Source organism: Rhinatrema bivittatum, chromosome 5 (assembly GCF_901001135.1).
Source record: "Rhinatrema bivittatum chromosome 5, aRhiBiv1.1, whole genome shotgun sequence".
NCBI classification, from domain to species: Eukaryota; Metazoa; Chordata; class Amphibia; order Gymnophiona; family Rhinatrematidae; genus Rhinatrema; species Rhinatrema bivittatum.
Genome location: NC_042619.1, coordinates 110,034,119 through 110,046,913, shown reverse-complemented (window position 1 = coordinate 110,046,913; position 12,795 = coordinate 110,034,119). Strand labels below are relative to the sequence as shown.

At 44.3% G+C, this 12,795-nt stretch overlaps 1 protein-coding gene across 9 annotated transcripts in view; it reads left to right on the top strand.

Moving 5' to 3' along the window:
• SUPT20H (SPT20 homolog, SAGA complex component) overlaps nucleotides 1-12,795 on the top strand; it is a 270,381-nt gene that overhangs the window by 117,346 nt on the left and 140,240 nt on the right. For all 9 annotated transcript variants that reach the window (XR_003856913.1, XM_029602737.1, XM_029602736.1 and 6 more), the window contains one exon: nucleotides 5,854-5,957. Coding sequence is in view for 8 of the 9 variants with exons in the window: in XM_029602737.1 (XP_029458597.1) it covers nucleotides 5,854-5,957 (104 nt within the window). In the remaining variant the exon portion in view is untranslated. The remainder of the gene's footprint in view (nucleotides 1-5,853; nucleotides 5,958-12,795) is intronic.

Here is a 12,795-nt window from a genome sequence, read left to right as displayed (position 1 = left end):
GTATACCTCCTGGTCTGGATGCTTCTACTTTTTCATGGGTAGAATTTTTCCAGAATTGCAGTCCTTCAGGTGCATCCTCCTAGAGCAAAGGTGCAGGGGGAAAACATTGCCTGGATTTTTTGTTGGGCGCCGGAGCAGCAGTGGGTCCTCTGGATGGAGATCTGGTTGGCACAGATGATGTCGCTGATCCTGCCTAAGAGGATGGTGAAAATCCCCTGGATTAGAACCATATGGAACTATATTGCAGTTTTTACATAGAAATGAACTGCCAGCTCTGATTTCCCAGATCTTGAAAATTGCTTGGAGTTCCTGGGGCAGATTCAGTGTCTGAGTCAAAGAAATCCCATTTTGGTTTCCTTGCGTAAAGCCTCTTGTATTTTCCCCGTGATGAGGCCATTCAAGAATTAATTGATCTTGAGTGGGGCGCCCCAGAGGCTATTTTCAAAGGGGATCGGATTTTGGAAGTCCTGTACCCTCTGGATCCAGTAGTAAGAGAGCGATTATGTTTTTCCCAAGGTGGAAATGCACTTGTGTGTGCAGTCTTCAAGAGGATCACTATTCCATGGAAGGAGAAACAGCCTTGAAGGATGCTTATGCTAAAAAGATTGAGACTATATCTGTAAGCAAGCATTTGAAGCAGTGGCAATTACCTTGCAGATCGCTTCTTGTTGTTCCTTAGTGCTCATTCTTGTTTGCTTCTCTCCAAGGAGATTGATAACTCTGGGGTAAATTCCAGGGCAGTTGTGGAACCAGCTACTGCCTTCTTGGCAGAGATGGGCTGTGATTTGGTCCGCACTTCAGCCAGAAAGTTGGTTTCGATAGTAGCAGCCAGGTATCTGTTATGGTCAGCTGATGTGACATCCAAGGTTAACCTCACCAAATTGCCTCTTAATGGCTGTTTGGTTGCAAGTTGGAGAAACTGGCCAGTAAGTGGGGCGAATCTTGGTTCCTCAATTTTCGGAGGATAGAAGCAGGCACAGTACTCCCTTCTCATGAGAAGGCGTGCTAGAGGTTCCAAACGTTTATGACCCTGTACAGGAGCAACCTTCAGAGTACTTGACCCTTCGGTGGGTCTCGGTCCTTTGTCCCTGACAACCCAGAAGAGATGCAGGCTTGGGTAGTGGAACCTCTCGAGCCTCCTAATGAAGGTTTGACAACCTATCCCTGGGAACAGGGACGCCTCTCACTCTTTTTTCAGAGGTGGGTCAAAATCACATCGGATCAGTGGGTGTTGGAGGTGAAACGAGAGGAATATACGCTGGGATTTTGCAATGTTCCTCGGGACGTGTTCATGGTGTCTGCCTGCCACTTACCACAAAAAAAACCCAAAAAACAGGCAGTGAAAACTACATTGGCAAGGCTTCTCAGTTATGAGGGCTATGGTCCCAGTGTCCACGTCTTAAGAAAATATGGGGCAATTTTCCATTATTTCATTGTGCCAAAGAAGGAGGGCTCTTTTTGGCCTATCCTGAACCTCAAAGGCATCAGTCGTCATCTGCAAGTGAAGCATTTTGGAATGAAGACATTGCGCTCTGAGATAATGACCATGCAATTGGGGAAATTTCTTACCTCTCTGGATCTGTCAGAGGTGTATCTCCACATTCCCATCTGATTAGAACATCAACGCTTCCTGCGATTTGCAGTTCTGGGATGCCACTTTTCATTTCAGGCACTGCTCTTGGTCTGGCCACTATTCCTAGAACCTGATCCAAGGTAATGGTGGTAGTTGCGGCAGAGTTGCGAGAGGATGGAGTCCTAGTACACCTATATTTGGATGACTGGCTGATTCGCGCCAAGTCGCTGGAAGAGAGCTGCCTGATGATTTCCCTGTTGCAGGAGCTCAGCCAGATGGTGAACCTAGCCAAGAGCAGTCTTCAGCCTACTCAGTCGCTGGAATACCTGGGGGTTCATTTCGACATGAAGCAGGCCAAGGTGTTCCTGCCAGAAGCTTGAATTCGGAACTTGCTAACTCAACTCGTCTGTTGAACACTCTGCGCCCAACCATATGGTTTTACCTGCAGGTCCTTGGTTTAATGGCAGTGACACTGGATATGGTGCTGTGGGTGAGGGTGCTTATGCATCCTCTTCAGCGCTCCCTGCTATCTCAGTGGAATACACAGTCTTAGGACTATTTGATTAGGCTCCACCTGCTGATGGAGGTTTTCTTCCAACTGCAATCAGGCGGATGATCTAAGGAAGTGAGTTTCGCTATCCCCTCCGGACTGGCTAGTCCTGACAGAGGATGAGAGACTCCTTGGTTGGAGAGCTCACTATCGGGAGCTGACGGCACAAGGGCACTGGAGTGCAGAGAGTCTCTCTAGAACATCAATCGCTTGGAGGCCAAGGCGGTCCAGATGGCATGTTTACAGTTAGGCAACAGGCTGCAGGGTCGCTCAGTCTGCATAATGTCAGACAATTCAACAACTGTGGCTTAAATCAATCAGCAGGGAGATACCAAGAGCCAGCAAGTGTTGCAGGAAATAGATCATCTTATGGAATGGGCAGAGATGCATCTCCAGATAATCATACTTGCACATTGAAGGCTAAGACAACATAAGAGCAGATTTTTTCAGCAGGGAGAGTTTGGACTCTGGAGAGTGGGCATTGTCAGGTGAGGAGTTTTAGCTGATTCGTGATCATTGGAGTCTCCCGTTCCTGGACCTGTTGGCGACTTAAAAAGGGATGGTCCAAGAAAACAAAGGCATCTATTTTGTTTTTGTTTTCCTGTTGGCGACTTTACACAGTGTGTAAGTTTTCGCGAGTTTTCAGCCATAGAAGAGATCTGAGGTCATTGGGGATTGATGCCGTAGTGCAGGAGTTGCCTGAAGACAAGTTGCTGTATGCCTTTCCTCCATGGCCCATGTTGAGCAGATTTGAAGAATCGAACACCACAGATGCTCTTGGTTGGTTCAGATTGGCCCAGGATCCGTGGCATGCAAATCTGCGGAGGCACCTGGTAGATTCGCCTTTTTGACTTCCAATGCACAGGAACCTGTTGCAGCAGGGGCCTGACTTCATGAAGATCCGAATCTATTTTTTTTTAACGGTATGACCCTTGACAGGGCTTGCTTACTGAAATGTGGATACTCTGTGGCAGTGATCTCTGCCTTGCCAAGAGCTAGAAAGTTCTCCACTTCCTTGGCCTATGTGCGGATTTGGAGAGTGCTTGAGGCCTGGTGCAAGGATTGCGGTACTCTTCCTTGTTCGGTCAAGATACCATTCATTTTGGAATTTTTGCAGGATGGCTTGAATAAAGACTTGGCCCTTTATTCCTTAAGGGTACAAATAACTACTCTCGACTGTTTCAGGGGTCCGTTCAATGGTGGATCCTTGTCGGCTCATTCTGATGTGGTCTGTTTTCTGAAAGGAGTGGAACATCTTCTTCGTCCTTTGTGTTTCCGGTGCCAGTATGGAGTTTCACTTTGGTTTTAGATTTTTTTGGTAAGCTCAACGTTTTGACCACTATGTACTCTGTCCTTGTGGTTTTTGACCTTGACAACAGTGTTCCTTGTGGCAAATTGTTCTGTGCGTGGGGTTTCCGAGCTGCAGACTTTGTCTTGCTAGGAGCTGTTTCTCTTTTTACCGAAAGTGGTCTCTGAGTCTCAGTTGAACAAGTCTGTCTCCCTGTCCTCTCTGGTCAGGGAGAGAAATGTAGAAGAGTCTCATCTGTTGTGGCCCTTGGATGTCAAGTGGCATATGGTCAGGTATCAGAAGGTCGGTCACTTGGCCTTTGCATAAGTTGGATCGCCTATTTATCCTCCGTGGAGGTACTAGACAGGAAGAGCTAGTCTCGCGGGCTATAATAGCTCACTGGATTTAGGAGGTAGTCACGACTGCATACGTGGATGCTGGGAAGCCGTTACCTAGTCTGGTTTGGGCCCATTCCACCCAAGCTCAGGCAGTATCATGGGCAGAAGTTAGATTGTTGTTTTCCATCGACATTTGCCGAGCTGCCATGTAGTCCTCCTTACACACCTTTCCAGGTATTATTGTCTGTATGTGCAAGTCCTGGAGGTCACAGTCTTTGCACGAGTGGTTTTGACTGGACCACAGGCAGCCCCTTGCCCTATTCGGGAGTAGCTTGGGTACATCCCACTTGTTCTGGATTCATCTGACTGAACGCCTAGAAATGAGAAATTACTACTTACCTGATAATGTCTTTTTGTTTAGGACAGTCAGTTGAATTCAGCTTCCCGCCCTTGGCTGCCATATGATTACATAATGATCCTCCTGTGTTCCTACATGTTAGTGTTACTTCAGTCCCTAGACTAGTGTTGTTATATTCTTGTCTGAGCTCAGTGTTGCCTGTTGGCTGAGTATTGCAATGGTTATCTGTTTTTCATCAAGTTTTTTACTAGTCTGTCTACAGATGCTTTTGAAGAGAATACTGGCAAGCTGTTGTAACCACAGGGGTATATATTCTGCAATATCAGTTTACTCTGTCTCCATCTGCTGGTAGAAATGCATAACCCACTTGTTCTGGATTCATCTGACTGTCCTAAAGAAAAGGAAATTATCAAGTAAGTAGTAATTTCTCATTTAATGCATTCAGCACTAGCATTTCTGGGGTCTGATAGTGGTTTCTTCCCTTTCTTGTCTGTGGGAAAAACTTTGGGCCTCTGGAGCAGCAGTGTCTCCTATTCCTGACAAAAATAAACAGTAACAAATTTTACCTCATGCAGTTTGCAGCTAAAACAAACAAACAAACAGCCTTCTTTTGCAGTCTGATTTTTATTTTAAATTTTAAGGTGATATTCATGTGCCAAGCTTTTGAAAGCATTTGCCACTCAGCCTTTCGCATCATTATAAATGTCAGGAAAAGGAAATTTGTGCTACGCTGATGCTTATTGGAACCTAAATGAAGACATCACACTGAAAACTTTATAGCATGAACAACTGAAGAATAGTCCCAGGGAAAGAAATTTTATAAAAACGGGGAATGTGGCTATAATAAATGAACACTTTTTATTTAAAAAAAAAAAAAAAAAGTGTGAAAATATAATGAGCCAAAAATAAAGAAACCCTATGGAACATTAGACTCTAGAGAATATTGTACCAAGACACAAATCAGTTGATATATTGAAGAGTCTATTGAATACTGCTGCTTGAGCATGAATATGAGGGCAAACCTTACTGAAGTTAGGAAGAACCTCTGCTGGGATGGTTTTCAGGAGATAGGCCTGCTGTTAAAAATCTGGTTTAAGGAAGATTATTTCAGAAATTAGCAGGTGTCTACAGGTTTTGGTCTCTCTTTCTCCATCTCTCCCACTTATCTAATTTCCACTGAATGGTCAGTGCTCTGGATAAATAGAGAGGGTTAAGAGGAAAATTGTGAGCCCACAAACCTGTCTTTTGGTTTTCCTTTAATTTCTACTAAAACTTCAATTTTTCAAGAGTAGGTGTGCTCAAGACAAAATATGATCCCTGCGAAAATTCTTCCATATTATGGTAAGGTTTGCCCTATCCATTTAACATTTTTCAGCAAGTAGGAGGCACTGCTGCATTAAGGCAACTTGCCATCTTGTTACAAATTGCCTCACTGGCCACATGGGCCTCGACATTCAATTGTACTGATGTCTTGTTATTGAATGAAAGTTACAGAAATCCTCTGGGGCTTGAACTTTGTCACTATGCTCTTATACCTGGGTCATGGTGAGTGAGGCAAACGGCGTGCATAATGTTAAATCATGACTCTAGGCATTGACTCTTTAACTGTTTGCTTTATCAATACTGTAATTTTACTAATTTCAGACGTTCCATTTCTTCATTTGTGATGCTTATATTTGAAAGGCATGTTATGAGTACTGTTTTGTTTTTTTCCACTGCAGTGTTAAATTCTTGCTTTCATTTCAGATTCTGAAACTATACGATTGCCCTATGAAGAAGGAGAACTGCTGGATTATTTGGATGCAGAAGAGTTGCCTCCTATTTTGGTAGATCTCCTGGAGAAATCTCAGGTTTGATTATTTTCTGTTTCTGAAATTGCTGCTGTCAGTTGATGTTCAACTGAAATAATAAGGTATGGTAACAAATTACACAGCCTAGTAGTTGGATTTCAATTACAGCTTGATTGTTGCTGTATTTTGCAAATTTGTTGAAAGAAAAGCAGCAAAATATTTTTGTTTTGTTCTAATGCTGAAGCTAATCAGTATTATAATGATAACCTTGCAGTTCACTACTACAAGGTTATCAGTGAGTTGTGGCATCATTCTATCCAAAATGAACCACTGTAACTTTGATGGAGCATTGGCTTGAAGACAGTAGAAGAGAGGGAGGTAGAGTGGGAAAGGGACAGGATATATGGGAGAATGTGGGAATTGAAACAGATAGGTGGGAAGAATAATGGGAGCTGGGCATGTTGGGGCAGGAGAGCAATTAAGAAGAGAAAGGAAACAAAATAAGAGACATTGAAGAAGGAAGATGGCAAATATTGTAAATAACTCTCTAAATCAGTATGGTTCCCAAACCTGCCCCATTGGACTGTCAGCCACTTGCATTTTCAGGAAATGCAATGAATACACTTGAGCTAAACCTGCACATTGTGGCTTCTAGTGCATGCAAATAATAATTCATGCATTTTAATTGAGGATATCCTGCAAACGTGACTGGCTCTGGGTTCCATTAAACAGGCTTTAGATGTCAATCACAATAAAATGATACTTTATTCACACACATTCCTTGGGTTTCTGATAATATTAATGTTTAATAATATTTGAAATACCACAAAACCATAGCATCTAAGCAGTTTAGAATAAAATCATTAACCCCCCCCCCCCCATAATAATCATCTCTCACCATCCCAGATCCCTCCCCAATCCAATTAAAATAAATCCAATTTCCCCATTCCTGCTCCCATATTTCCTACTCCTATCTACCGCCCCCCCCCCCCCCCCCCCAATTCTTGCATGACCTCTGATCTTATATTCTGATGTTAGCAGACATTATAAACTATATTTAACTAGGGGTTGATTGCACTTTACAAGAATATATTTTATATGGATTTGATTCACCCAAATTCAGGAACTGAAAATATGTCAGAAAACTATTTGGTGAATTTTGTGATTAAAATAAACATTTGGGGAGCCCGTGGAGAGAGAGAGCGTTTGGGGCAACCAAGCTCTTACCTGCATTCGGAGTAAGAACCCCCCCCCGGAATAACTTGTTGGACGTCGTGGAACATCTCGGAGGCATGGATCAATCCTTGCTGTGTGAGTAGGTGGGCCGAATGATGTCGGAGGAGAGCATCTGCCCATAAAATTGAGGGCCAGACAGTATATCCTTGGGAGCCCGTGGAGAGAGAGAGCGTTTGGGGCACCAAGCTCTTACCTGCATTCGGAGTAAGACCCCCCCCCCCCCCGGAATAACTTGTTGGATGCCCATGGAACATCTCGGAGGCATGGACCAACCCTTGGCTGTGAGAGGAGGTGGGCCGAATGATGTCTGAGGAGAGCGTCTGCCCATAAAATCGAGGGGCAGACGGCGCGCGGCTTGGTCCGGCTTAGGCCAGCGAAGGCTGGAAGGCCAAACCTCCTTTTCGACTTGGAGTAGGATTCCCAAACTGGACTTGTTTTGTGAAACTGATTTCCTTTCTAAATTTCTTCAAATGCCGCATACTAAGCGGAAGGGCAAGGTGAGACAGGAAGCCTCGACCCCTGTCAGACCAAGCCCATTACAAACAATGCTAACTAACTTTTACTCACCAGCAGATTGTTTAACCCCGGAGAATCCCGTTACTTTGGCTGAAGGAGAGCAAGCTTCACCATTGTTGGGAGAAGTCAGTCTAAGTCCCGGGGCTCCAAATATACCTGCACCACCTAAGAGCAGCACACCCATCACAGTTCCAGGCTCTAATGTGAAATGGACACCATTATTACAATTGAGTCCGAGCGAGGAGGACAGAGATGTAAGAGTGCTGCATAAATGGGGAAGGGGTCAGGAGTCGTGTCCCCCCCCCCCCCAAAAGATGGTAACTTTAGTCGGCGAGTGTTTGGGTGTAGCCGATGGAAGATCTGAATTAACATCAGGAATGGTATCAACTCCCTTAATAGGGAACAACGCCAACCAAGAGCAAATAAATTTTGAGCCTCTACCCTCTATACCTGAGTTATTATCAGGAAATCCAAATAATGTGACAATGGGAATGTTATGACAAGCTTTAATCTTGTTACAGCTGAATGTTAATATAAAAGAGATGCAAATGTACTTTTGAATTTGAATCCCATGGTAACAAATTATGGTACAATATTGACAAAAGTACAAGAGGATATAACCTCTATAAAAAATGTTCAGTCTTCAATAATACAGGAGAGTTATCTCTCTCTAAAAAAGTTGAGACTTTGGAAAATACTGTTCGGGAAATTAACAATTCTTAAATTTGAATACCTAAGTGTAAGATGGTTTCTGCAAAGGAACAGTTAAAAAATGATTTCCTTAAGATATTATTATGGCAACCTGACAATCTCCCATCGATTACAAATGCGTATTTCATAAATGAAAGAAAGCAGGGTATAGCAACAGATAAAATAATACAAGAAACATCATTAAATGTTACTGAGTTAATTGAAACATCTTTTAGCTCCCAGATAGAGAAGAGAGGCACAGTTATGGTTAAATTTTCTCTGCCTTCGGACAGAGATAAAGTCTTAAAAGCATTTATGTTAAATCGTACCTCCCTCTACCTGGGGCAAAAAATTTGGATATATCCAGATATGGCCAAAGAAACACAAGAAAGACGAAAATAATTTATAATCTTAGCTAATTTAGCAAGAACATTTGGTATTCAAATATTGATAAGATTTCCTTGCAAATGTGTAATGCGTATTGATGGAGTGAGGTATGTGTATTATGATCCAGATCAGTTAGAAAAGTTCTTGGAAGGACGTAGGAAGCAAAGGGAGGTGAGTGGTACCTAATCCATATATCTAATTGGAAAGAAAATAATATCTGCAGATTTCTGTAATATATAGTATATATTTTCTTTAAACTTTAACTTGCTTAGGAAGCTCCCACTTTAGTTTGGTAACTGGAAACAGGCGATTTATATTTATATGTGTTGAATGTAATTTAACTTTATGGTAGATTGTCATTATAAAACCTGTTTTCCTTAAAAATATTCAATGGAAATTGGATAATGTAACTTGAATTGTTATTACTTGATTGTAGTTAAAAATTCATAAATAATTGAAAAAAAAAAACCAAACAAACATTTTTATGATAGAGAAAACCAGAAATGTAGCTCAAAGATCTTTTGTTTCTTGGGGAAGCATGAATCCTCCTTTACATGGGTTGTGAGCCAGGCTTTTGCTCAAAATCTTCTAATTGTTGCATCCGTCGGTCTCAGATGGCTTCAACCCTTGTGCCCCACCTTTTTCTCTGCTCTTCCCGCTAGCCTTGGGAAGATGGCTACCGCTGCGTCTGCAAGCCGTTCTCTTTGGCGTCCCCGGAACGGCTATGGCGTTGGCTCCCGCCATGTTTCTCCCAAGGGTCTCCTAGGGTGCGTGCGCGCGCTACCCATGTCTTTATTCCAGTTATGGCGCGAACCTCTGGGGCGTCCCCCTCAAGTGACGTCACGCCATCCGGGTATTTAGCCTGTACTTGTTTGCTAGCTCATTGAGTTAGCAAGGATTGGACTCGTCCGGTTTAAGCTACTCTGCCGCTTCCGTGCTGCCGCTGGAAGCTCTCTCTCTCTGCCCTTTTGGGTATTCTCTAACCTGGGTACCTGCTCCTCGGGGGCCCTCTGCTTTATTTCAGGTGGCTTTCTGGGATCAGGTACTCGCTCCTCGAGGGCCTGCTCTCCCTGCCTCGGTGCCTATACCATCTACTTCAGCCTGGTGGAATCGCCAACCTACAGCTACTATCTAGTGAGTAATCTAACTCTGTCTGTCTCATCTACAGCATTGCGTTGCTGGGAAATCTACTCTGGAATCTCCCTATACCAACTTGGTGAGACGGGTCCCTGCTGAGGGTCCCGAGACTGCTATCTCTGGATCACCTCACTACTGCCACCTCTGGTGGTATACATCAGCTGTACAATAAAAGATCTAATTCTGTGTTTGTGCATTCTGAGTCTAGCCCAGTACTGTGGCTCCCCTCGGGGCTCCTCCCCGTGGGCGTGGTCATCTGCCACAGTACCCAAGAATCCACCCAAACACCGCTAAACCATAACACTAATACATTGTCTACATCATTGTATGACACTCAATATCCTTTTTGGATACATGGAGTTGATCTGCTGATGTTCATAAGGATGTTGAAAGGATCAAGAAAGTTCAGAGAAGGACTTATAAAATGATATAAGGCTCTACAAAAAGACATTCAAAATGTACTTGCAAGAGGAAAGAAGGGATGGGGAAATATGATAGAAATTTTTCAGTATTTCTCCGAGAACAAGCAGGATGGGTGACATCATCAGACAGAGCCTGATGTGGAAAATGTATGTCAAAGTATCTAGAAACTTTGACCAGGCACACTGAGCATGCCTAGCATGCCCTATACCACCCGTCCACGTGGAGTCCCTCTTCAGTCTCTTTTTTTCCACGGAGCTGTGAGCCTTGCGGTTGATTGAGCTCTAAAAATTTTGGCCTTTTTGCCTTGTGGAAAACTTTGATTTGCGGTTTTTCACAACCTTTTTTCTTGGTCTGTCACTGGGTCCCTCTCTGTAGTGTCCCCAGTCAGGTTTTTCAGCGTTCAGGTAAGCTTCTTTCTGTGGTCGCTTCTCCCCCCTCCATGGTGGCAGTGCCTCAGTGCCCGCAAACAACATTCCGTGTTTTTCCTGTTTATTTCGCCCAGTCATGGCTGCATCTGGTTTTCTCTGATGCCGTAATCACAAAATAAGAGAGTATGGACCCCCTACTTATTACATCAAAGCACACATATATAGGGAACCCTGTAAATTCTTTTTCAACATTCACATATTACTGTACTACTATAACAGTTTATTGTATCACTATTCCTTAATTATAACAACTGTTAATACAATACATACATATTGTTTTTTTTGTCATTTTATTAATTACATCCATTGATATTTAAATAATAATTGTACTATTGTATTGTTATTTAAATATCAATGGATGTAATTAATAAAAATGACAAAATGATCTGTATGTATTGTATTAACAGTTATTATAATTAAGGAATAGTGATAACAATAAACTGTTATAGTAGTACAGTAATATGTGAATGTTGAAAAAGAATTTACAGGGTTCCCTTTCTCTGATGCCACCAGTGCCTGAGGACCATGTTAATCACTGATCCTCATGATGTTTGCATCCTCTGCTTTTGGGCATCACATGACTTCTGGAGTTGCTGCTTATGCACCCAGATAACCTCGAAGGAAAGTTGGCTTCAACTTGACAGGATAAAACACCTCTTCTGGTCGAGGAAGTCCGAGCCATCAACATCGGAGGACCTTGGAGTCACACCGATGGACACCACGCCATCGACATCAGCGGGGACACTCTGTTCCATTGAGGTCACCATAGGATGGGGCATCAGAGAATGGCCGTTTTTGATCTCCTCCAGGTTCATCGTCCTCTACCTCGGCACAGAGGAAAGACTGCGCCAAGTATCATGGGAAGACCAAGAAGCATTGGCACCTGTCCCCTCCGATGCAGAGGGACACACACTGGCTTTTGCCGCGTTGCTCCTGAAGCGACCCCATGACTAGGAGCGCTCAACCTCCATTGATGCCTAGGGTCTGTGATGGTCTCTACCGCTCCTAGTACCAATCGCCGATCCCCATTGTGGGTCTGAGGAAAGTGTAGCCACCCCTCCTTCTTCCCAGTTGGTGTTGGAATCGGCAACACATGAGGAGGAGCTGGAGCATCCAGTCCAGCTAGCGGTTGAACGGGCACTGCAGGGCTTTGGTCTGATGGAGCCGGTGCCACCCCTCCTCGTATCGCTTCTGGAGAAGCTCAGCGTGCTCATTGGTGCCTTACCGACCCAGCTGGTGTCAGTTATCGGGGCCACCGAGGCTGCCCCCTACCGATACGGTGGTTGTCACTGGTTCCTCCAAGGAGGAATTTCCACCGAGGCCAGCAGAGATGCCGAGGCCTGTAGTTCCATATACAGTTCCATTGGTGCCTGAACCTCTGGATGTTGGCCAAGCACCTAAGGCCCCATTCCCTGTGGTATACAGTGAGGAGGTGGGCTCCTGTGATCCCTGTGGGAATGATCAGACAGAATCCTCCTCTGAGGGTTCGGATGGTCTCCCATCAGATCCTTCTACAATGGAGCGAAGGAGGTCTCTGCATGAGGACTTAATCTTTGCTGGGTTTGTCACAGTGATGGCAGAGGCCATCCCATTCCAGATTTTGACTGAAGAGGATGCCAGGCACAAAATGCTTGAGGTTCTTCAGTTCGTGGAGCCTCCTATTGAGATTGTGAATCCCGGTACACAAGATCCTTATGGAGTTGTTGCTGAGGATTTGGGAACACCCCCTCATAGTGTCTTCCATGTATAAGAAGGCGGACAGGGTTTACCTCGTCCAAAAGGCTGCCGTATTCAATAAGCGTCAGCTGCTCAATCAGTTGGTGGTGGCTGAATCCGCCCTCAAGGGGGCCATGCACACTCGGACCCACTCCTCTGCGCCCCAGGGAAGGACCACAGGGCACTGGACACTTTAGGGAGGAAGGTGTTCCAGGGTACCATGCTTATTGTCTGCATCGCTGCCTTCCAGCTCTACATGAGCCAATACTCGCGGGTCATCTGGAAACAGGTGTAGGAAGCGGCTGAGCAGCTGCCTCAGCAGCAAGTCACCCTCATGTTGCTGGTGCACAAGGGTTTGGAGTGTG